Source organism: Lontra canadensis, unplaced genomic scaffold, assembly GCF_010015895.1.
Source record: "Lontra canadensis isolate GAN:19392208 unplaced genomic scaffold, GSC_riverotter_1.0 scaffold11, whole genome shotgun sequence".
NCBI classification, from domain to species: domain Eukaryota; kingdom Metazoa; phylum Chordata; class Mammalia; order Carnivora; family Mustelidae; genus Lontra; species Lontra canadensis.
Genome location: NW_022631005.1, coordinates 18904284 through 18929110, shown reverse-complemented (window position 1 = coordinate 18929110; position 24827 = coordinate 18904284). Strand labels below are relative to the sequence as shown.

General features: G+C 35.4%; 1 protein-coding gene across 1 annotated transcript in view; it reads right to left on the bottom strand.

Moving 5' to 3' along the window:
* LRP1B (LDL receptor related protein 1B) overlaps positions 1-24827 on the bottom strand; it is a 1927222-nt gene that overhangs the window by 824132 nt on the left and 1078263 nt on the right. The window contains exon 8 of the mRNA XM_032856138.1: positions 1251-1473. Coding sequence (XP_032712029.1) covers positions 1251-1473 — 223 coding nt within the window. The remainder of the gene's footprint in view (positions 1-1250; positions 1474-24827) is intronic.

Here is a 24827-nt window from a genome sequence, read left to right as displayed (position 1 = left end):
AAAAAAATGTATCTATGTTGGATGACTTAGTGGCCCAGTAAGCATATGTTTAGGGAATCAGAAAAAAAAAAAAAAAAAAAAAGGAAACGAAAAAAATGAACAATTGAAAACCAGACATTAGAAAACTTTTTAAAAGTAATCAGGAGGAAAATTATTTGAATTTTTTATCCTTGTTTCAAAGTTTAGAGTTTTAATTACATATAGGTAAAAAGATGACCTATCATAATCATTTTAGAGATTAGATCCTCTAAAAGTCATAACTAAGACTTTCCAAAGAAATTAAGATTTTTAGGCAAAAGAATGAAAGATATAACTGGCCTCATCTCTAATATTGCACACCTGTCTTTCTTTCTTTCTTTCTTTTTTTTTTTTTTTTTTTAATTCCCAGCTTGGTGCATTTGTTTGTCTGTCAAAGAAGGAAAAAGAATTTTTGTTAAAACTGATTAGGAAGGGAAGGTAACTTTAAGGGATCATTACAGAATACTTTCATCTTGGATTGCAAAAGAAAGAAAAGGGATTCATGTATTTCATCTCCATAGAATAAGAATCTCACAAGAAATTAGTGCAATCACTGAGGTAAAATTGAATTTGAGAAAGTACATTAGCAAATAAGCTTATTTCTACTTAGAGATCTCCTTTCAGTGTCTACTGAGTGTTATCTGCAAAACCTTTTAATTCAGCAAGGCAAAAACTATACAGATGGGAAAGATCTTGACCTCAGTGACTTTCACAGAATTCTTATTCTAAGAAGCACTTGAATACATCAAAAGGCAAAATTTAGTTCAACCTTTGAAAATAATAAAACTGTTGTTGTGAGCAGGCATTTGCTTTTGTTAGAACAGTATCTCCAAGGCCACATGGGATAGATGATAGTGTAGCTCCTTATAAATGAACTATTTAAATTAGATTTTAGTAAGTTTTACTTTTAAAAGGTCAAAACATCTGTCTTATCCTAATTCTTTTCTTAGAAGTGTGGCACTTTTGCTTATTGTTTTTATTTTATTTTTGTTGCCTTTTGTTTTGTGTGCTTTGTTTTTAATAGAGCAAAGGAGGAAATCAGAGGCATTATGGAATGTACTGTGAAAAGAACATTCTCCCATATAGGAAATACATCACAATTTTTATGACCCTTTGCAGCTTGACTTCATAAGAAATTTTCAACATTCTAATTCAAATTTTAGGTCTTCTTCCTAGTATGACACCGTTCATTTTATCACCTTAGCTGCATTTTCTAACAAAATTGTACTTACTTGTCTGCCTTGAATGATAGTATGTCTGTTTTTTCCTTGATAGTCCACCACTTCCACATAGTCCAAGTAAAGATCTACCCAGTAAACCAATTTGTTGACTAGGTCTAGTGCCAGTGCAGCTGGCTGCTCTGTCTTTGAATCAATTATCCTTGTTCTATTCAGCCCATCCATGTCACATCGCTCCACTTTGGCCACATTCCCATAGTCAGTAAAGAAAAGTTTTCTGTTGAAAGAAAACTAAATGTTAAAGTGCGGGGGGGGGGAGCATATTCAATACAACCATCTGTAAAAAACAGAACTTTTTCTTCTAATTTATTTCAGTGGTTACATCTGTTAGCTTCCCATAACCATTTCCATATAATATCACTCATAAACAGAGAAATCTGCTAATGAATATTGCAGGGCATAAGGGAGCAGGTTAACCAACAACTGTAAAATTCCCCCAAAATGGATGATTATGGTGGGTTTATTATTGTATTAGGGGAAATGTTTCTTTAAGCCTCATAGAGCTGATACACAGACACCACAGGAATGCACGCAGCCCATTTGGTATAAGCTTCGGAAGTGAGCCAAGTCACCAGGCCAGGGCACGTGAGCTATTAGGCTTTATCTTCAACCTGCTTTTCAAATTGCCTAGTAATGTCTGTCTCCTATAAAAGCGATTATGTGGAGCTCAATGATGCTATGAGTGGTAGAGAATAGCAAACCTGGAATGGAATTAAGCAGATGGAAAAGCAAATGTGGTGTTTGTAGCAAAGGAAATAAAACATAAATAATCCCCCCAAAACCAATCCCAAATTCTCCCAAATATTCCCAAACCACAAAATTTCATAAAGCAAATGCAGGCCATTACTCCTCATTTTATCTTTATTTGAAAGAACAAACTAAAAAGCAATGTTGACCTCCAAGACAAAAAATAATCCTTCCGTGAAACACTAATAGTGTCTATCAAAGGTTTAAATACCTCTAACACCTCAGTGTCTAATGTTTGATTAGTATTCACTATGTTTAGTAAACACAAATCAATTTCAGTTAACCTGACAATATTTTAACAAGATTACCTACTCAGGAGACTAAATTACCTTTATAAATAGAAGACTATCTTACCTTGACTTAAATACAATCTCAAGAATAATCTGATTTACAGTGACTGAGAAATATTAAGATTACCTAGAGTATAGAATATTTGATTTTACAAACTTGGTGAATTAGTTTTTAGTTACTTTTCTCAACATCCTTGCATTATCTAACAGTATGGGGTATATTTCAAGCTAAAAAGTATTATTTGAACTGTAATTTAGCTCTTTCTCCTGTGGGAGGTTTTGACTAATTTTTAAACATTAATGCATACTGTTCTGTAACAGTATAAGCTAGATTTTATTCTGAGAAGATATTTCCCTAAATATTCTTGAAAGACCGATTTATCATGGTAAGTTAAAAATTATCTTCAAGTAACAATCTATTCAGGTGAAGAACTTTTCTATTTTAGTAAAGAATAAATAAAAGGGCATAAGGTGCCACATTTTATTGTTATGCTTGACATTCAAACTTCCGCCCCTATGTACTCACTTGCACTTGCTCTCTCTCTTTTCCGGCTTCCATCTTACATCTCCTCTTTCATCACTTCAAATCAATTTGTACATAGCTATCCCAAGTTAAATTATTACAAGGAGTACCTAGTTTTCCTATTTCTTACTGTAGAACACTACACACTATTCCTGCTATATGAAGCTCTCTTTTTCATTCTATAAAAAATGTCTCTCCTTTTCTAGTTTCCTTTTCTGACTGGTCTGTTTCACAGAGCTGTAGACATGCTGATGCGAGGGTAGGTTTGGAAATAGAGAATTGGAGGCCCTGGCACACTATGGATAATGTGATATGTATAGACTAGGCATAGTGATATAAAGCAGGTGATTGTGCCAAGTACATGATGTTGAAGAGGAAAGATGAGTCTGGAGTTGAAGACTTCCTGGAAGTCATCTTGAGATAACTTAATTACATGTAATCCCAAAAGGGAAAAAAGAGAAGTGTGCCAAGATCAGAACCATGGAGAATGAAACCAAATAAAAATCAGAGGCTATGGTCAAAGAGATAATACAGACTTTCTAGAAGTCTAAGGGAAAAAAGTTCCAGAATAAAAGACCAGAGTGGTTGGCTGGGTCAATCACTTCACAAAAATAATACAGATTAAGAAAATGTTGAATTTGGCATTTGTTAAAATACCAGTAATTTTGAGAAGTTGCTTTGAGAAGTTTGGTTATGGAGGAAGAGTGAACCAGCTGATGATGAAAGCGATTGGGGAAAATGGGATTTATTTTTCTAAGATTTTCAGTGGTGTTGATCTATTGCAGGAATGACACAAGTGATTCTCATATTATTCCAGGTTATAATAAAACTGGTTGAGGTAATGCTCTGAGTAAGATTCAGCCAAAATATGAGGGGGAAAGTATAAATATATGACTTATCAAAGTACCCCTGTTTTAATGAAGAGTAAAATCAAAAGAATAGGAGGACTTTGGGTATGTGAAGAAGAAACAGTAAAGAGCTAGAACTGTAAAGAATGTATTATCTTTGTATCCCCAATACACAGTAAAACAAACAAACAAACAAAAACAACAACAACAACAAAAAACTAGTGCCCAGGAGAGACGTCAAAGATGTTCCTTATACCAAATTGGTCCTTCTCAAACTTCAGAACACTGACTATGATGACTTCTGTTCACTTATACTTGAAATGCAAGAAATGGAAGTGTTCACCAGGATAATAGCACTGATACCATAAAACTGTAAGCAGCAAGTACCCATAGTCACATGGCTATATGCATTTTTTAAATTTACTTGTTTTAGTAATTTTTACTCTTAGTTTAAAATCTCCTACTACCGTTACAGAGAAAAGCTTCGCTTTTAGGGCATTCTTTAATTGAGGCATAGTTGTATTAGAATTGAAAACAAAAGTTAAAGTTTCTATCTAAAATCTAACTAAATTTCATCTGTGATATGGGTTGAAAAATCACACTTTTCTTTCCTCTAAAATATCTGTCCAAATCTTAGAAAAAGTAAATATTACTTTGTGAACCCCATTATGTCACTGATCCATACCTCTAAGACAGAAGGGGCAGATTATGTTTATTTTACAGAGGAAATAAGCTCAAAGTCCACATGATCAGCCATTACCAGAGCCATAGCATGAATGTTTGTTATACCTTTGTTTTTAACTCATTATTTTAAAATAATTTCAAACTTACAGAAAAGTTATAAGAATAGTCATGTGAATATCAACGTCATTCATTTAGATTCATGGGTTGTTCATCTTTTGACCCTCTGGCTATTTCTAGTCCTGCCTAGTACTCATGACAGTAAATTGCAAACATTATGACCTGCTACATCTAAACACTCCAGCCTGTGTTTTCCTAAGTGCAGGGACCTTCTCTTGCATAGCCACAGTACACCTATCAAAATCAATAATTTTAACACTGAAAAAAAATGTTAACACTGATACAATATATAGCTTTTATTCAAATTATGCTCACTGACCAATAATGTTCTATGTAGCCAAATTTCCCTTTTTTTTTTCCTGATGTAGAGTCTAATCCACCGTCATATGTTGCATTTAATCATCTTTTTTTCTCTAGGCTCTTCTAATTCTGAATAGTTTTTCAGCCTTCCTTTGTTGTTCACAATGTGATTATTTCTGAAGGGTTAATGAGTTGTTTTAAAGAATATCTTCATGATGAATTTGCTTGATTTTTCTCATAATTATATTATGTTATGCCTTTTGAACTGAAATGCCATAGTTTTGTACTTTCTAGTAACTGCTTCTGATCTTGGAAACTATGGGTAAATCTATGCTTTACTCCAGAAATTCCATAAAAAATACCACAGGTGGTTGTTTGGAGTCTCATTTACTTCATTTTATTCAGTATTTTTTGAACACTTAACTCTATTAATTTCTAGGTTCTCAGTTACCCTTTCAGCATCTTCTCCTACCAGGAAACGAGTTGCTGATGCAGCTTCAAATATAGCAGAGCCCCCAGTATAGTGCCATGATGAAGTCATGGTGGATAGAAGGGACCGTTCCAAAATTTGTCTTATACCCCATTCCCTCAGGATTACAATAATGGCATTTTTTCTCTCTCTGTTCATTCCTGTGATATCGATTTTTTTTTTATCCTATAGCATGGGAAGAAATTAAATTGCGATTGCTCTTCTCTTGTTCGTCACTTATTTTTTGAATGGCATTCTACCTGATTCCCACTAACACAAAAATTCAAATTAAAATAAAATAATACTGCAACTACTGACTGTATTTCTATGACATATTTAACTATTAGTTCATAAAGGACAGCAATATTTCTATCAAATTGTCCTTTATTCATCCAGTTCATTATTCTTCTGATTCAGCATCTGTAGTAGGTAGGAGTTTATCATGCTGGCTTCCTTATCTCATCAGATATGGGAAACTGATTTTATCTAACATCTTTGTTGATTATATGAGTAGCCCTGTTTTACTATAGATATATAAGTTTTACTATACATATATAAGTTTTATACAGTTGGAGATAGTAAGAAACTTTGAGTGTTGTTGGTAAACTTGCCTGACATAAATCAAAAATTGCAAAGGGAACCCTCACAGACAGTGATAGAGCATTGTGCTTACAGAGTTATGGCTCCAATCGTCCTTACACTTTAAAGCAAAGCAATTGTTACAGGTACTGACATTTTAAAACATATATTTTATTTTCTTTAGCTGATAAAAATAAGACTTACTTTTGCCAGTGATATACATTTTAAATGATGCTTCTGCAGTTCTGCAGTTTTATATTTTGTCCAAATGGACAAAGGGGAATTTAAACACATCAGAGTCCTCTCCATCTCTTTTTAACTGCATAGTCAACCTTGGTTTTGTGTCATATTCTTACTCCTAATATTTTGATAATAGCTTCATGATGGAATTCAGAAATTTTCAGAGTTCTTACAATGAAATTACCTACTATTCATTTTAACTGCTGAAAAATGAGATTACATAACAAATTTTAGGTTAGGGAGTTGATGAGAGGGGAGCAAATAAAGACATATTACCAGATTAAGACAAACAAACAAACAAACAAACAAAAACATTGCTCTCATTAAGTCCTAGGAAACCATCCATGTATATTAATCACATGTTAAAGTAGGTAACTGCATTTCTTCATATTTTAGCAAAATAATATGTATTTTCCTTGACAATTACATTAGGAACTTCATTCTTCAGTCATATTTTTAAAATAATTGTTACTCAAATAACATCAATAGTAATACAACATTTTTCTTCCATTGTGTATACAAAAAATTGAACAAGAAAGCAATTTTCCACATTATATAGAGTAATTAAAGTACATTCAGAACTAAAGTAGAAATATTAAATATTTAGCATTGCAATTCTAAAGTGCAATCGTAAATCTGAAAGAGTAATGAGTCTTTGGAGTAAGAGCTTTAAATTCAAATTCTATTAGCTCCTGCTACTTAAGGGATGTGGATGATAAACAAACTATTTTCTCTGCCTAGCCAAGACTGTTCAAGACAGTTATTTATTGATTTTTACTTGTTAAGGTTTTTGCTTTCATTGTTTGAAAAATCTCTCTCAAACTTGGTTTTTAGTTCATACATAAACACACAGAAATTAAACTTGACATATAGACTCTGGCTCTCTGCTGGCTACTCTATATTCTGGAAACATTCCCACTAATGATTCCCCCAGAAGTATACATATATTAGATATGTCACTCAATGTGGCTGACCCATTTAACATCCTTATTTACCTCAACCTGCTCCACCCAGATAGTGTTCCCGAGGGGCAGCTCTAGGTACCAATAGCATCCCTCTCCTTCCTGTTGACAGATAATTAGATCAATGAGGAACATGCCATAGAAATGAAAACAAATTGTAGGTTTAGCTGAGTCACCAAGATCCTTTCTCTAAATATCTAAACCCAGAAATGTGAAGGCCACCTAGTGGCAGTTGTGCTAACATGGGTAAGAGGAACAGCTGGGGTGAGGATGGGGACAGGAGCAGTGAGAGAGGAGGAATATTGGAACATGTACACAGAAGTGGGAGAGCCATGAGACAGAAGATCAGAATGAAAGAAGCCCTGTAATCCGTGAGTGAGGAATTGGGCCCCCCAGAGTCCATCTTTATTTCTTATCTTTAGTTGCATGAACATGTATGATTTTCCATACTATCTCAGGAAATCTCTGTACATTTGAGTTGGCTTTGGTGGGTTTCTATACTTAGTAGTTGTGCCATAAGAAACCACTACATCGTTTAATGTTCTATTTTAAGATTTAGATCATTCTTGTCCTGAAGATACTGGACAATCAAAAATCATACCACTTTAGAAAATATTATATATTGAAATGTTAACTCTAAATAAAACAATAAATGGGAGAAGATATTTGTAAATGACATATCTAATAAGGGGTGAGTATCCAAATATATAGAAAGACCTAATACACTCAACACCAAAAAGAAATAGTCTGATCAAGAAATGGACAAAGCAGTTGGATAGATATTTTTCCAAAGAAGACATCCAGATGGCCAACAGACACAAGATGCTCAAAATCACTAATCATCAGGGAAATGCAAATCAAAACCACAATGAAATATCACTTCACACCAATTAGAAAGGTTAGTGAAAATGACAAGAAATAACAAGTGTTGGAAAGACTATGGAGAAAAGGGAACCCGTGTTGGTGGGAACATAAATTGGTGTAACCACTGTGGAAACCAGTATGGAGTTTCCTCAAAACATTAAAAATGAAAATGCCATATGATCCAGTAATTCCACTATTGGGTATTATCCACAGAAAATGAAAACACTAATTTGAAAAGGTATATGTACCCCTCTGTTTATTGCAGTATTATTTTAAATAGTCAAGATATGAAAGCAACAGAACTGTCCATCAACAGATGAATGGATAAAGATTATATATTATAATTTATAATATTACCTGGCCATAAAAAAGAATGAGATCTTGCCACTTCTGACAATAGGGGTAGACCTAGAGGGTATTATGGTAGGTGAAATAAGTCAGAGAAAGACAAATAGCATATGATTTCACTCATATGTGGAATCTAATACAAAAACAAATGAACAAACAAAAACAGATTTTCTAATACAGAGACAAATTTATGGCTTCAGGAGAGGAGGTAGATGGGAGGGTGGGTAATATAGATAAAGGGGATTAAGAGGTACAAACTTCCTCCTAGAAAATAATTATATCATGGAGATGCAGCAGAAGGAATATAATCAATATTATAATATATGGTAATAGATGATGACTATATCTATAATCTTGGTGAGCATTCAGTAATGTACAGAATTGGTGAATCACTATGTTGCACACTTGAAACTAATATAACATTGTATATTAATTATAAATAAATAAATAAAGCAATCATTTTATGACTTTTATATGTAATCCTCAAAAAACTCCCGTCTTGACACGGGGTCACGTTTAAAAAAAAAAGAAATCAATCTTGCCTAAATAGAAAATATCTGCAACATTTCTTGTAACCTCCCATGAAATGACAAAGAAGGATACTATTAATGAACAGCATTAAAAAAAAAAAAATCATCCTTCCGCGGTGCCTGGGTGGCTCGGTCAGTTAAGCATCTGCCTGCGGCTGAGGCCATGACCAGTCTCCTGGGATTGAGCCCCATGTTAAGCTCCTGCTCAGTGGAGAACCTGCTTCTCTCTCTCCTCTGCCTCCTGCTCTCCTTACTTGTGCTCTCTGTCAAATAAATAAATAAAATCTTTTTTAAAAAATCGCCTTTCATTTTTTAAAAAACTGAATATATTACTCAAGCCATAGATTTCCAAACATTCTTCCCTAATCCCAGCTGGCTAAATTCTCTCACAAACTCAAATACAGCCAATGTCAATCTGCACCTGACCCCAACACTGCCTTGAACTCATCTTTTTTTATGATTTTAACCAAATAATAAAAAATAAGAAATCTTAGTATCTTAGGCTTTTCTTCCATTTGTTTTCCGTTTTCCACATTCTGAGAGACAAGAGTCAACTCAGCAATTAATAAACCTACCATTGGAAAAGGGGAGTGGTTAAAAAAAGGTAGAAAGGGGGCCCTGGGTAGCTCAATCAGTTAGACATCTGACTCTAGATTTCAGTTCAGGTCATGATCCTGAGATCAAGCCCAGCTTTCCACTCTGCACTGGGCTTGGAGCCTGCTTAAGATTCTTTCTCTCCTTTTTCTTCTGCCCAACCCCATCCCACTGGCACACGCACAATCTTTCTCTCTAGGGGTGGAGGGGGGGAAGAAAGAAAAATAGATCTGCACATTATTTTTTATTATTATTTTTCTCTGTCACATAGGTATTTCATCACTGCTTAACATAGATTGGGACACAGTGGGGGTAAAAAAAAACAAAAACCTAATCATCTCTCTGGGTTGTCAGTGCCTGAGGGTAGAGTATTGGCCCTATTAGGAAGAAAAAGGATGGTCCAAATTGACCTGCTTATTTGCATCGCTTCCTCTATTCTCCAAGAAAAGAAGCATGTGGTTTACGTTCACTCACTCATTCCTTCTACCCATGGCTCAACTGGACCTGCCACATCTAACTGCCTGGAAGATAATGACACACTTGGCTTCACATTTTCACCAACCAGCAGTCCTTATTTTCAGACCATAATTGGAATTCTTAGAAACTCTTCTTTATCTAAGACAAACCTCGTCTCTTCCTACCAAAACCCTTCTGATCTGCCCTCTGAAACTCTACTCCATGATCATAAATGCCCCAATATTCTAAGACTATACCCTTCGTGTACTTTCCAATGTTTTACCTTTACTGACAGAAACTTAGCACCTCCTGAGGTCATATTTCCCAGCAGTCATTGAAAATGTGGGCTCCTGGGGCACACAGGTGGCTCAGTCAGTTAAGTGTCTGCCCTGGGCTCAGGTCAATATTCCAGGGCCCCTCTCCTCCCTGCTCGTGCACTCTCTCACTCACTATCTCACTCACTCTCTCTTGTATTTATTTATAATAGATACTCTCTCACTACTATTATATTTATTTATTAAATAAATAAGTCATAACTTTAAAAAAGGAGTTTAATTTAGAAGAAAGAAAAGAAGGAAAGAAAGGAAGGAAAAGGAAGGGAGGAAAGAAGAAAGAAAGAAAGAAAGAAAGAAAGAAAGAAAGAAAGAAAGAAAGAAAGAAAGAAAGAAAGAAAGAAAAGGAAATGTGGGCTCCTAACAAGAACATCAGGGGTAGACACAAAATCAGTGCCCTGACCCATTATTAATTCTAGATTATTATTTTTCTCTTATTTTGTAACATCTCCTGCTTTATTGAGAGTCTCACAAATCACATCCATCCTCAAAGAATCATCTGTCAACCTTCTGATTTTTTTAATCTAATTATTTTTATTTAAGAGTCAGCGCCCAGTTTTCTCTTTCTGACCACAACCAAACTAGGGAAGTATCTACAGGATAAATGTATCCACAACTTTTTCCCTTGTTTTCTTGACCTCCTCTCTGCATCTGACCTTTTATTTCTAGTACATTTCAACAACAAATTTCCATCATGATAAAAAGTATATTGTTTGTCATCACCAGAAATTTTACCTTCACTGAAAGAGATTTCCCCCCCCCACACACACACATACAAGAGCGTCTTATTCTTTCACTTGGCAGTGTTTTCTATCTGTATTGTGCAGGTACTCTCACGGCAATAACTCTTCGAGTTCATTGAGACATTGTCCCCACTGACCCTCTCCCTTCTCTGCCATTCAGCCAACCTTCAGATTCTATTTCTCATTTCTTTCCCACTGTTCCCTGCCTTCTAATTCACCCCATTCCACCCTACTCCACTCTCAGAGGATGATCTTTCCTCTTATTGGATAGAGAATTGAGAGTACATCAAAAAGCAACTCTGCTTTCTTACAGCCCCAGCTAAAACCCATCTGCATCTACATTAATTCTCCCCCACCTTCTTTTGTAATGCATATGGAAGCCTCCTCCCGCCTTTGAATCCAATACAAAGTGAACAGGAACACATATACTCATCCCATCTCCTCTGAAACTTGGCTTCAATAATTCCCACTTCTTTCTGCGTTTTTAGCCTCTCCTTTTCTACTAAATCTTACCTTTAACATATGAACTTGCTCTACTATTTATCATCCTGAAACAAACCTTTTCTCTTAACCTCGAAACACTCTCCATTTCTAGCCCTTTCTCTCCAGGCTTCATTTGCATCCAACATTCTCCAAAGAATTTTTCATACAAGCTGACTGTTTTTCCCCCCAATCATCCTACCACACTGATATCTCCTCCAGCCCCACCATTCTACCATTCCACTTTTTTTTTTAACCTATAGAGATTGCCAGTTACTTAACATGTATCTAAACCTTTCTCAGCCCTTTTTACTAACCTTTTTATAGCATTAGACCAAATTAATCCCTTTCTCCCTTTCGATTATTTATTTTTTTTCTCTTAGCACTCTCTTGGTATTCTTCCTTCTTGATTGCTTTATCTTAGCTACCTTTTCCACCACCTCTTTCTGTATCCCGGCCAGGATTCTAAAACTGGAGGTTCCCAGGTTCAGATGAGGAATCCCTAAATTTTCACATAAAGAAGTCTTTAAAGTTTCCATGATTTTCATTATTATTATAATAACTCTTTTATATTCTAACCTGTCTTCTGAGATTCTAACTCATAAATACAGTTGCCTTTTTGATATTTGCATTGAAATTCTTTGAGGCATCTTAAATGTAACATATCCAGTAGTAAATTCTTGTTCTTTCTTAAAACATTTATCCCTTCATTTTATTTTGATGAATACTGTCACTTTTTACCCAATCACTCATTCCAGTAATCAGGAATTTATCTTCCGTAACTTCTACCTTATCTTCTACATATAGTTCATCACCACATCCTGACACTGGTAGCTTCAAAATATATCTCAAATCCCATATCTATTTAGTTCTGTTTCTCTTTTCTAAACTAAGTCACCATCATCTCTTGCCTGGTGACTTATAACTCATCTCTGTTTCTTATTTCTCTAAAACCACTCTCCTCAGAGATGCCAAAGGAATCTTATTAAGATGAAAAGTGAATAATGTATTATAAAACCCTTCTATAGCTGTTAATAGCAGTCAGAATAAAACCTCATATTCCTAACATTACCAACAATGGTGAGCATGATCTAGTCTCTGCCTATCTCCCCAGCTTCATCTACTGGTATACTTCCCCACTTCTAATACCTTGGCCCTCTAGTGGTATACTTCTATACTTCTAACACTTTGGCCATGTTTCAGTTTCTTGAACAAACCATATCTTTTCTTCCATTCTGCACTTCACATATCCTGTCCCCCAGTCTGGAAAGTAATTCAAGCCATGGTATCTCAATCTTGACTTTAGATTTCAACCTAAATGTCAATTCCTGTTGGGGGGCTGGGGGGGCCATTCCTACCTTTCCAATATCAGTTAGGTCTATCTGATATAATTTCATGTCATTCTGTATTTTTTACAATGTTCTTCTTTATTTTACTTGCATAAAAGATACAGCACGCACACACACACACCCACACACACACACACGGTATGTTTAAGATCTGTTTACTACGTAGACTATAAACTCCTAGAAGACAGAGGACATATCTGCTTTATTCAGTATTGCATGCTCAGGACCTCATCATGTGTCTGTCCATTCGTTCATTTTCTTCCTCCTTTTTTTTTCCTTTCCTTCCTTTTCCCCCCCTTCCTTCCTACCTTCTTCCCTCTCACCCTCCCTCTCTTGTCTCTCCTTCTCTCTCTCTCCCTCCCTCCCCCCTCCAAAAACACACTCACAAAGGCTCTGGACTGACTTCATCATATTGGATAATAAAATCTAGAACTCAGACTTGAAATTGGACTAAAGGGTGAAAAATATGGATAAGGCCATTCTAGCTTAGGAAAATAAATACATTTTCCACATTATCCAGCACAGCCCAATACTTGGAACCCAAATCATTAGCTAACAATAAATTATTGTTGTCTTAGTTTGATTACACTATCTTTTTTATATGCAATTCCCTTTAGAGAATTTGTAGGCATTAGTGATGGGTTCATGGTAAGACTTGGTTTTCCAGTGCCTGGCCAATTTTCATTTTTAATGGCATCTCCTCAGCATTCCTTTCTACTTAAGTACAGATACCAGATTATAACAATACTTGGCTGTATTCCTAAGGGGGTCAGATGGCCTGTATCTAGTATCTAGCAAAAACTTGCTACTCTGTTTACTTTAAATCAGGGTATTTAATACAACCAATGAGAATTTTAAGAGTATTGCCACCCATGAGTAGGCTGGTTTGAAAGTACTAAGAGATTAGACAAGAATATACTAGTTTGGTAGTTACACATTAGTACAGGGGCTGAGGATGGAAAAGAGAAGAAAGTTCAGAAATATTTTGGGATCTTAGTCCTATTGACTAAGATAATGAATAATGAATTGACTGGGAACAAGGTGAATAGAGAGTAGCCTTCTAGTATAATAACTTTCATAAGATATATTTCTTGAGTATATTGTGACTTCAGATTGCTCTCAGAAAGTCTAAGTCTACCTGTCTTATAAGATCTCAAGGTACCATTCCATTTAATATGAAGAATGGATTTTACAGTCTAGGCATATTAACTTCATGACCAAGGGCAATGCTATCTTAGGAATCCTTCAAGGGTCAGTTTGCAGGATGTCAATATCCAAAGGCTCATGCTCAATATACTTGATTCATGTGGAACAGTAAGATATTTGCAGTAATATATTAGATGTCAAGAAGTTGCTCTTTGAGATATGCAGAGATGTATAACCTAATTTCTGCATTAAGGAAGTCCTATTGGTTTATGAAGGCATTTTTCTGAGCTGAAATAACACAGATGGTTGTCTCAGAAGTGACTAAGGTAAGTACCCATGAAGTTGTGGACTGCTGAACAAATCTGGTCCATTGCTATACTAATTGCCAGTTAACTGAACTATCAATTTCTATTTTAAATTCTTACTGAGTGGGAGGAAAACAGCATGTAGAAAAATGAAATTTTACAGCACAGTTTTCTTGTATATTATTTGTTGTTTATGCTTGTACACATCTCAGTTTGCTGTTGGAATAGATTGTGTAATAATACTGTAATGATGATAAACTCATGTGGTTATACAGATAAAATAGCAGTGTAAAAAGAATAAAGATTTCTTTGTTTGATGTTCATTTCCTAGCTGTGAAGGGAAGATGTACTTAGAAAAAAAAATAAGGCAAAAGTTCCATAAATCAATAACTTCTTCATAAGTGACGTTATCCAAATTTCTCGGTTTAGTTTTAAGCAGAAATGCAGGATCAAGCTTAGGCTGCATGTAGGTAAGACTGCAGAAGCCAAAGGAAGCTAGTGAAGGGAATCAACTGTCCCCACTGAGTTAGAAAAACAACTATTTTTATAATTGTGAGCTGCCCCTACACCAGAATTTCTTGACTGGGCTGAGCTTCAGGGATTCCATCAACAATCAGTGTGTAAGGATGTGCAAATTGGCAGCTATGCCAGTAAATACTGTATTACTTATAGTACTACAGGTGCACTTTTTTTTTTTTTTGACAAGAGAATTAATATTCAAAAAAATAAAGACTTCTAAAAAGGCTATTCTTAAGCTTTACTGGATACAATAATCACCTGGGGAGCTTCCTGAAATATCTAATTCCTATAATCACTGTGGAACAAATTTGGGCAATATCTAAAAAAAAAAAAAGTTATTTATGTACTTGTCCTTTGATCCAGCAATCTCTATTCCAGAAATTTATCTTGACGAGACATTTCACAAATAAGAGACAATGAAGGCACTAAGTTATCACCATAACATTATTAGTAATAGCAAAATATTGAAAATATGCCTGTATCTAGTCCTCCCTTCCTTTCCCTAACCATTCTTTCTTTTCAGAAATATTAAGTCAGCATCTACTATGTTGAAGATTCTGGTAATACAACAGGGAATTCCTATGTCCCTCTGGAGGGAATAGGAATCAAGATCATTGAAGATAAATAAATGTACTTTACAATTTATGAATACTCAGGAAAGGTTGGTAGGGTAGCTCTGCTGATTGTTAAAAGGCCTTCTAACAAGCCCTTGTTAGTGTCATAGTCAAAGTATTAAAAATAGTAGGCTATTCAATAATGGTAATCTTGTCCCAATCTCAGTAATTTCTTACATGGAGGCCATTCAGTTTTTCAGAGAAGAGGTTATTTGAATCACATCTGTGTTAGAATTTTAATTTACTGTTTGCTCCTCCTTCTCCATGTCTTTTCTCTTCGAATATCAGTGCCTATGACTGGTATTCAGCTTTGCCTGTCTATTTAACAAGACAGTCTCCCTTGAATCAATTCAATTCTGACCTAGGTGTTACCGTGAAGATGTTTTGTGTATCTGATTAACATATATAATCAGCTAAATTTAATAAAGGACATTATTTCCTATAATCTGGGTGCATTTATTCTACTCAGTTGAATAGTTTAAGAGCAGAACCAAAGTCTCCATGAGGAAGAATATCTACCTGTGGATACTACTAGCAGCTTTGCCCAAGACTTTCAGCCTGCCCTAAGACTGCCTGTCCTAAGCATTTTCATCTACCACATATCAATACTTGTAAGAAATCTATATATATTCATGAATCTTTTCTGGTGGAACTCTGACTGGTACAGTGCCCAAAAATTATTTAGAAGAATACCTCTCCATTTAATAAGAACTTAAAACAGATATTTGACAGTTCAGATTACTTGCAATTAGCATAATAATGGACCAGATTTGTTTAGCAAGCCAAATGGAGAAAGCACAGGTCCTGAGGAACTATTTTGAAGTCCTAAACCTGGCCATGCCAAAATCAGTACTCCTTGTTTTATTTAGTGATCTGAGTCATTGAATTTCTCTTTTTACTTAAACTGACTTGAACAGAGTTTTCTACCATTTGTAATTGGAAAATTCTTAGGTGATAAATATCCATGGTTAAGACAAATGGTGACTGGAACAACTATCATTACTACAGAAAGAGAAATAGAAGTCAAATATTCTACTGACAAATGAAAATCAGCAATTTAAAAGACAAATATAAATTACTATAAGGTAGTTTTACTTGTTCCAAAAAGTTATTTGAGTAATCAATGATTTGATCAATATGTCAGAAAATTCAGAAGTCAAAAAAAAAAAAATCTATAATTTCCTTTATAAATGATCCCAGCATTTTGTTTACTTTGTCTTGCCAGAGGAAATAGCAAAAGTAAAAGAACAAATTTCATACTCCACTATGAAGAAAAGCCATGAAACTATTAGAAAAGTAGGATTTCCATGTGCCAGTCAACCTGTTTCAGATATGTGTGAGTGTGTGTGTGTGTGTGTGTATTCAATTTATATTTTAATATATATACATTTATTCCGTAGGATAAATTATCCAAATAACAATTTCTAGTTATTCACTAAAATAGGGTTTTACTTATTTTGAATTAAATTGTGAGGCAAAAGTGTTTCTAAATATTTATAAAAGAAAGATGAAAAGTGTACACCTGAATGAAAACAAGGTAGTGACCTAGTGGGCTAAGGCTTCATGGCCCAATGCCCAACTGGCTGCCCAGGATATTCTAAATAAATTGTATTATCCACCATGAACCTAATGAGCTGTCTCTGACATTGATATTCATCATAAAATATAGAATCCACAGTTAGGAAATTCAGTTTGGAACATCTGTCCAGTTCATTATGTGTTTTTTATTTTTTGTTTGTTTGCTGTTTGTTTGTTTTCTAGAAAGAGTCTTTTGCCCCATAGGATTTAGCTCCTGCAATGCATTGGCCCTTACACTGCAGCACCTCCCATGCCTGCCGCCTTTCTCTAGATTATTACAAGAGCAGTGAACAATTAACCATGAGGCATCCAATAAATTGGTTGCAACATGTTAATCAGGTTCTAAGACTCAGATTTTTAAAATGATGACACAGAAATCTCTTAGTGACTTTTGGCTTGACTAGACACGTGAAGTCCGGGAATTGGTTAGCCATGTTGAGGCACCTAGGAGTGCAACAGAAAAGCCTGTCAGGAGAGAGGAATATAGATAGAAATACAGATGACAGAGATAAAGATGAGATAGAGACAGAAAGGGCTGCAAGGAAAGAAAAAGAGAGGAGAGGAGGGAAGGGAGGGTAAGGGAAGAGAAGCATAAAGCATAAAGCAACCATAAAGGAAGAAGTATTCTCTCTTTGTTCATATATGATCTTAAATTTCTCACAGGGAATGTGTTAAGGCTACTTTTAAACTATTTTGTTAAATAGTGGGTCTGCTAACCAGAATTTAGGAATGATAAAGATTTACTTCAAGTGATGCTATCAAAAAAAGTAAGTGTATCAAATGAAAATGAATCTGAGCTAATGCTGCCCTCCGTACACCATGGTGAAACTATCTTTTCCCCATCTTGGATTATAATAGAGACCTAGAGAGATAAATTGCTTTGCCCAAGAACATACAGAAAAAGTAATTAGAGGGTTTGGTTTAAAACTCATGAAAATGTGCCGTGCTCAATTTCCTCCCAATATTTCCCTATTCTCCCATATAGTGTTATATGTTTATAAAACCACACATTCTTATAGTTCTAATTATATTGAATTTTAACTCTCATTTATAAATATCAAAACAGGATTCAGATTTCCTACCTTGTTTTTTCAATTAGAAAGTAAAGGATCTAAAAAAGGAGTCCGCTATCTCTATAGTATATAAAATATTTTCTGTGTCTGATAAACAAATGATAACAATAACAACACTGTACTTTTTAAGTTTTTCTGCAGTATTTGGACCATTGAAATAACTATAGGTAGAGCTCAAATGTGTTGAGAGACTGCTTAAGGCTAATCGATGTGTGTGCATTATTCATGACTTTTCCCATGTATGTAAATGGAGATGATAACATTCATATGTCAAGAGCTTCAAATCTCTCTGATATGAGGAATTTGAGAGGCAGGGCGGGGGTTGTAGGGGGTAGGGAAGGAAAAAAAATAAAACAAGATGGATCCGGAGGGAGACAAACCACAAGAGATTCTTAATCTCATGAAAGGAACAGGGTTGCTTGGGGGTGGGGAGTGGGGAAAGGGTGGCTGGGTTATGGACATTGGGGAGGGTATGTACTATGGGGAGTGCTATGAAATGTGTAAGTCCGATGATTCACAGACCTGTACCCCTGGGACAAATAATACATTATATGTTAATTAAAAAAAATTTAAATATCAAAGATTATTAAAAAAAAAGGAAAAAGAAAGTGAGCACAACAGACCCAAGCTTCTTAATGCACTGTATAGCCATGCAAATAACAATGGTTTTAGGTCTAAAAACCTATAATCCAAGTTTGTTTCCCTGCCTTCCTCCCCTCCTTCCTTTCTTTCTTCCTTCCTCTCTTAATCATGAACAGCTTTTTGAAGAGAGATGTCTTCATTTCAGTTGGAACCTTCATCAGTATGCACATAAATATTCATTTGAATATAATTATTAGTTAAAATTGACTGGTTAAAGTTAGTACATTAAATTCAGGTAAATTAATTTTATGAAGACTTTGTAAAACTCTGTGAAAACCAATCTCACTTAATGTAAGATATACTACTTAAATTGTTTGGAACCCATCATTAGATTGTGAGCAATTTGAAAGCATGGGCAATAATCTTTATGGAATCATCATAAAATCAGTTAGATATAAATCACTTCAAATTTTTTAGATACCCATCCAATGTCATTAAGTCTGTATTTTCATTCCAAATACCCAACAATATTTGTCAAGTGCCAAAAACAGAGTTTGACAGAAACAGATTACTTCAATACGTCCTAAATGCTAAACAGAACTCACCCTTTTGGAATCACGGTCAGCTCACACTGAAGATACAAAATTCTATTAGAAAGCAAAATGACTGGGTACACAGATATTGATCAAGTCAGCAATAGAAGGGAAGAGATCAGGAATTGGAGGACTGTAGAAATATCTTTCCCTGATAGACATTGCCTCACATGCCTTGACCTGTTGAGGCTGTGCTTTGGTGTCTGCTCTTAAAGTTCAGATTCTACTATCTGGTGTCCCTACCCTTGGATAGTTAAAATCTTGCTGTTGTTGTTGTTGTTGTTGTTGTTGTTGTTTTCCCTTAGTGGCTGCTTTTGTTCTTTCCAGATCCTTAATTGCATACATTTGATTTCAGCCTTGTGACTTGCCTCTAGCTCTTATCATTATTTTTGCTTTGGAACGTGACTGTCCTGTCCTAAAAGTAAATGGCATGCTGAATCTGACTGCTTTGATACTGTAATCCAGAACAATCCCTTTGACAAGTGGTAGAATATGCAGAAGTAGTACAAATATTAGAGGCAATCACTCATTCACTTCCATTCAACACTTACTTATTGCACATCCATTTTGTCAGACATGGTGGAGCTTGTGTTATTTTCAGGCTTGATATCAGATGATACATACAAAGACATAGTCAGACTGACCTGAGTTTCAGTGTCATCTTTGATTCCAAGTAACTCTTCGATTCTCAGCAAGTGACTTAATTTCTAAGATACAACTTCATCTTCATCAGTAAAGTGAGAAAAAACAATGCTCAAGGATGCTTTTCTGAGTCAGATGAAAGAAGATGGTGATTATGTCAAAGACATTCAACATGAATATCCTTCTTCCTGTGTTCCATATTTCTGATTTCATCTGTGTTTTGTTTCTTTTTAGCTGAGAGTTTAGGGATGATGATTGGAAATAGAGGGAATTCTATACACAAAGGTCCAACTTATAAATATCCATTTGCTGGAGGAATAAGTCCTTGACAAAATGACTCTGATTTGGCAGGGCTAAGGATGGTGTAAGATGTTCTTGGTGAACCTCACTTTCATACTAAATAAGCTAATGAACTTCCTATCAATTGAAAATCCTAGGCTACAGAAGAAAATGTGAGATGCTGCTAAGAGGCATAGTACAACTTCAGTGGAACAAAGACTCACTGAGCTCTCCTAATGTACAAGGTGAGAAGTACTGGTGATAAAAGTTGAAGAAGGGCCATCCTTTTGCCCTCAAGGTTCTCATATTCTCTCACAAATTTTTTAGAAACTAGCCATAAATTGGATATCTTGAGAGCTCTTTGAGAAAATACAAATGCCTTTTTTTTTTTAAATAAAAGGCCACTGATAGGTATAATACAGTTAAAATAGTCATAAAGACTTTTGTAAAGTGTTACATTTAAAATAACGTATCTACTTTGTCTAAATAAGAAGCTGATTTAGTAGTGACAAAAGAAAATAAAATAAATGAACACTTCTCTGAATGAAATGCATAAAATTTTTTTATAGATCCATTTCATGACAATTCTTATTTTACATTTGGTATAAATAACTGGACAAACAGCATATGAAAATCTCCAAGTTAGCAAATCATACAAGCTTTTACAAAAAAGAGTAATGAAATGCCAAGTCAATGTGCATAAACTATAGGAAAATCTCTAGAGGCTAGACTGGCAGAAAAATGACATGAGGATCAAATGAGCAAGTTTAAGGGAATACATTAGAGAAAAGTATTCAACATTATTTGGATAGGAAGCTGGGCCATGCTCTTATTACTTATTCGATGGGTCCACACAGGTGAACTCATCTTACTGTCTTTATTCCAAATGGCTTGTTGAGACTACTATCAGAATAGATGATTTTCTGAGGACATTACCCTGATGTGCTGCAGTGGCCAAAACAGACAGACATAATTAAGAGGAGTATTAGAAGCAAAATGGAAATATTCTCCTACCCATATAACTCTTATTACAGAGAATTTTAAGTGGAATTCTGTGTTTAGTTCTAGTGGCAGTGTTTCTAGAAAGCTATAATAAACCTCAGGGAAGCCTTTTACATAATCCATAATCAGATGAGAGGACAGGTAGTATAGAGATAGGCCTGCAAGTCAGCCTCAGAGAAATGGAATAAAAATGATTGCATTTCTGATAGTAAAGACAAAGGTTGAAACAGCTCTGAACAAAACCTATAAAAACTGAGTTTTAAAAGGCTCTGCCAGAGGCGCCTGGGTGGCTCAGTTGTTAAGTGTCTGCCTTCAGCTCAGGTCATGATCTCAGGGTCCTGGGACTGAGTTGGGCATCAGGCTCCTTGCCCAGCAGGAAACCTGCTTCTCTCTCTCCCAATCCCCCTGCTTATGTTTCCTCTCTCACTGCGTTTCTATCAAATAAATCAATAAAAATCTTTTAAGAAATAAAATAAATATAAGGCTCTGCCTGTCACAGTTCATTGCAACTCTCTTCCCAAATTCTCACAATAAGGAGTGGGCCAAAATGCCCACACTTTATTTTATGTAATGTGACCCCACACTAATCCTCCCAACCACCACACTCAATCACAGGTACCAGTCAGGGATTGGAATTTGAACTAAGTGTAACCAATATATGTCTTATGCAAAAACTAATGACCCAAATTAGTCAAATTATTTCTTTCAAGATCACAAAGCGGTATCTCAGAATGTGACTATATTTAGAAATAGGATCTTTAAAGAGGTAATTAAGTAAAAATGAGACAACTGGGGTGAGCCTTAATCAAATCTGACTGGTATCCTTATAATCCTTATAAGAGAACATTTTGACATTTATACATATTATTATATTATATATATGCATATAAAATATATTAATATATATTTACGTATGATCAAATATACAATATACAAATAAAATTTTACAGATATATTGATTATCTTGAGAGCCAAAGAAAAGCAGGACTAGAAAAAAGTTTGTGCAAATAGGAAATAGGTCAAACGAAGATTACTACACTGCCCAGTGGCACAGAAAGGACCCAACAGGGAACCAGCCCGTTTGTTTCAATTCACCTCTTATGCACAAACACTCTCAGTGGCCAATCAGTGGTAGTTCCTTCAATTAACAGCAGGGTGGTATCAAAAGTATCAATCCTCGGAAGATTGCTTATTGCTCTGCACTCCGATGGTTCCATTGCTGCCAATGATACGTAATGAAAATGAGAAAGGACTTATTGGTAGCTACTGAAATGGTCTAGAGAAATTAATCCCTGCAGAAAATAAGCACCCCACTTACATACCACTGATACAGGCTTGTGGTGGCTGAAATATAGATTCAGCAAATTGAATTTCACAAAAATAGAGTATACAGCAGTGTTTAAATAACCAGACAATTCCCTCTAAACTTTCAGTTCTCCAAAATAAAGTAGACTGAAGAGGTGCCTGGGTAGCCCAGTCAGTTAAGTGGCCAACTCTTGAGTCTGGGTCAGGTCATGATCTCAGGATCCTGGAATCCAGACCAACATCTGACTCCATGATCAGCAGGAAGTCTCCTTGAGGATTCTCCCCCTCTCACCCCCTCTCACTCTCTGCCTCTCCCCCACACATTCTTGTGCTCCCTCTCTCTGTGTCAAATAAATAAATAAATCTTTTTAAAAAAATGAATAAATAATAAATAAAGTACAGCAAAATCTAGTCATTCAAAAATATTATTTATGTCATGCATTATGCTGGCTCCCAGGACATACAGAAAATAGTATTATGTCCATTACTTCTGACTTGTGGCCATTCTGTTGCTCCCTTTCTTCCCATCCCTCAATCTTCTTTCTAGCACCAAAATAAAGCAAGGAAAGGACAAATTAAACATTTTACCAAGACTTTCCATAGAAAGAGAAAATGTCTCCATTTCGGTTGGAATTCCTAAAGTGCATGTATTCTGCCTACATAATGCTGAATTTGGTATCTCACTGTAAAATTTATAAACATTTTTATCCAGATTGAGGCATATTCCCCTGTGTGATGTTCATTCAGTAACCAGATATTCCTATAGTGCATACTAGGGGACAGCGATGTACAGTAAACCAGATCTAGACAGATAAGAAGACACAGGAGTTCAGAGAGCAACAGGAATCATTCATGCAAGCAAACAGCATTCAAGATGAACATGATTCTCAAGTGTCGTGAATGCCTATGTCTGCCAGGAGGAATTAGGGAAAACTGTAGAGCATGTAACTTGAGTAGAGACCTGAAGGAAGAGTGAGAGTTTGCCAGGTTGATTTAAGATGAACTAGAGATAAGTGCAAAGCCCAGAAAATGACTAGGCATGTACAACTTCAGGCATCAGTTCTGTTTAAAGAGTTACTATCCTAGATGATCTACTGGAGATGTTCTCTTATATACCTTATTTTTAATCCTTGCAACAAGCTTTTCATGCTAGACATTATTATTAAGGAAACTGAACTTCAAAGAAATTAAATAATTTGCCCAAATTACATAATATTAAACAGAGGTAGGCTTACACCTTAGTTTTCTGATACTAAAGCCAATTATCCTTATAGTCCAACAAATTACCTTCCTGTTGAAGAAGGGGGCAGGAAGGCATTTTCTAATCACATGCTTAATCTACATAGTGGGGATTTGGGTTTGGGTACACTGCTAGAAATATATTAGGTCCTTGAATATAGAAATCCTTATGTAATCCAGTATCAAGTACCAAAGGGGTTCTTCCTATTTCCACAGAGACGGTTTTTGAACCCTTGGAAATCCTAAAGGGTAACATAAAATTTAAGGAAAATACAGTGTTCTCATGCCACCTTTTAAAAAAGTTCTGTTATAAATGAGGACTTGAGACCTGGAAATGACCAGAAAAACACCTGAAACGTAGCTGATAAAAAACTTTTCATCCATTAGTGGCTGCAGCTATTTATTATTTGGGGTGAGAGGGACTCACATTTCCTTTACAAGGTCATGGTCAGGAGATGACTAATGTCATTTTGTCTTTGTCAGTAGGCACATTTATTGAGTGCCTACTCTTTGGAGGGCCCTATAATAGGCATTGCTGGGAACTGCAAGGTAAATAGAAGACGCGGTCTCTGCCCTTGTTTCAGGCTCTGTCAGAAAGAGAAAACAGCACTAGGGAGCACCAAATGGGAAAATAAACTTACTGGTCCTTTCAAATCAGTATCAAAATGACTAGGGATATCATGCTTTGCCTTTGCAACTTATGCCAGAAGACAACACCCAAGGGCCTTAGTCAGCTTGATACATAGCCCTCTAAGACAACATAAAAGGGATTTGTCTAGATTAAAAAAAAAAAAAAAGTCATACATGTTATATCTTTAGCAGTCTTATAAAGCTTTTTTTCCTGACTTTTATAGACAGTCTCAGAGAAAATGGAGTGCCATAAAAGACTACTAACACTTTAAGTGACTACCTGGCAATATTCTCTCAACATCTGGATATCCTTAGAATGTTATACAGTCATGTATAGCCTAAAATCCATTACAGTTTGAATGGAAGGCTAATAGAAGCAACAATATTCACAGCAACCCTTCAGGCACAGTGGGCTGTTATTTCCAGAGGCTAAATGCTGAGTATTGTTTTCTGTAATTTGAATCTCTCCGAATGTCTTTCTCAGTGTGTGAGTCTCCCTCATTTCACTACTAAATTCCGTTCCTTTCCTATCTGGCTAAAACTAGTGGAATTGTTAGAACCAATTCTAAATATCTCAATCCCAATACTTAGCAAATATATTCCTTTGTA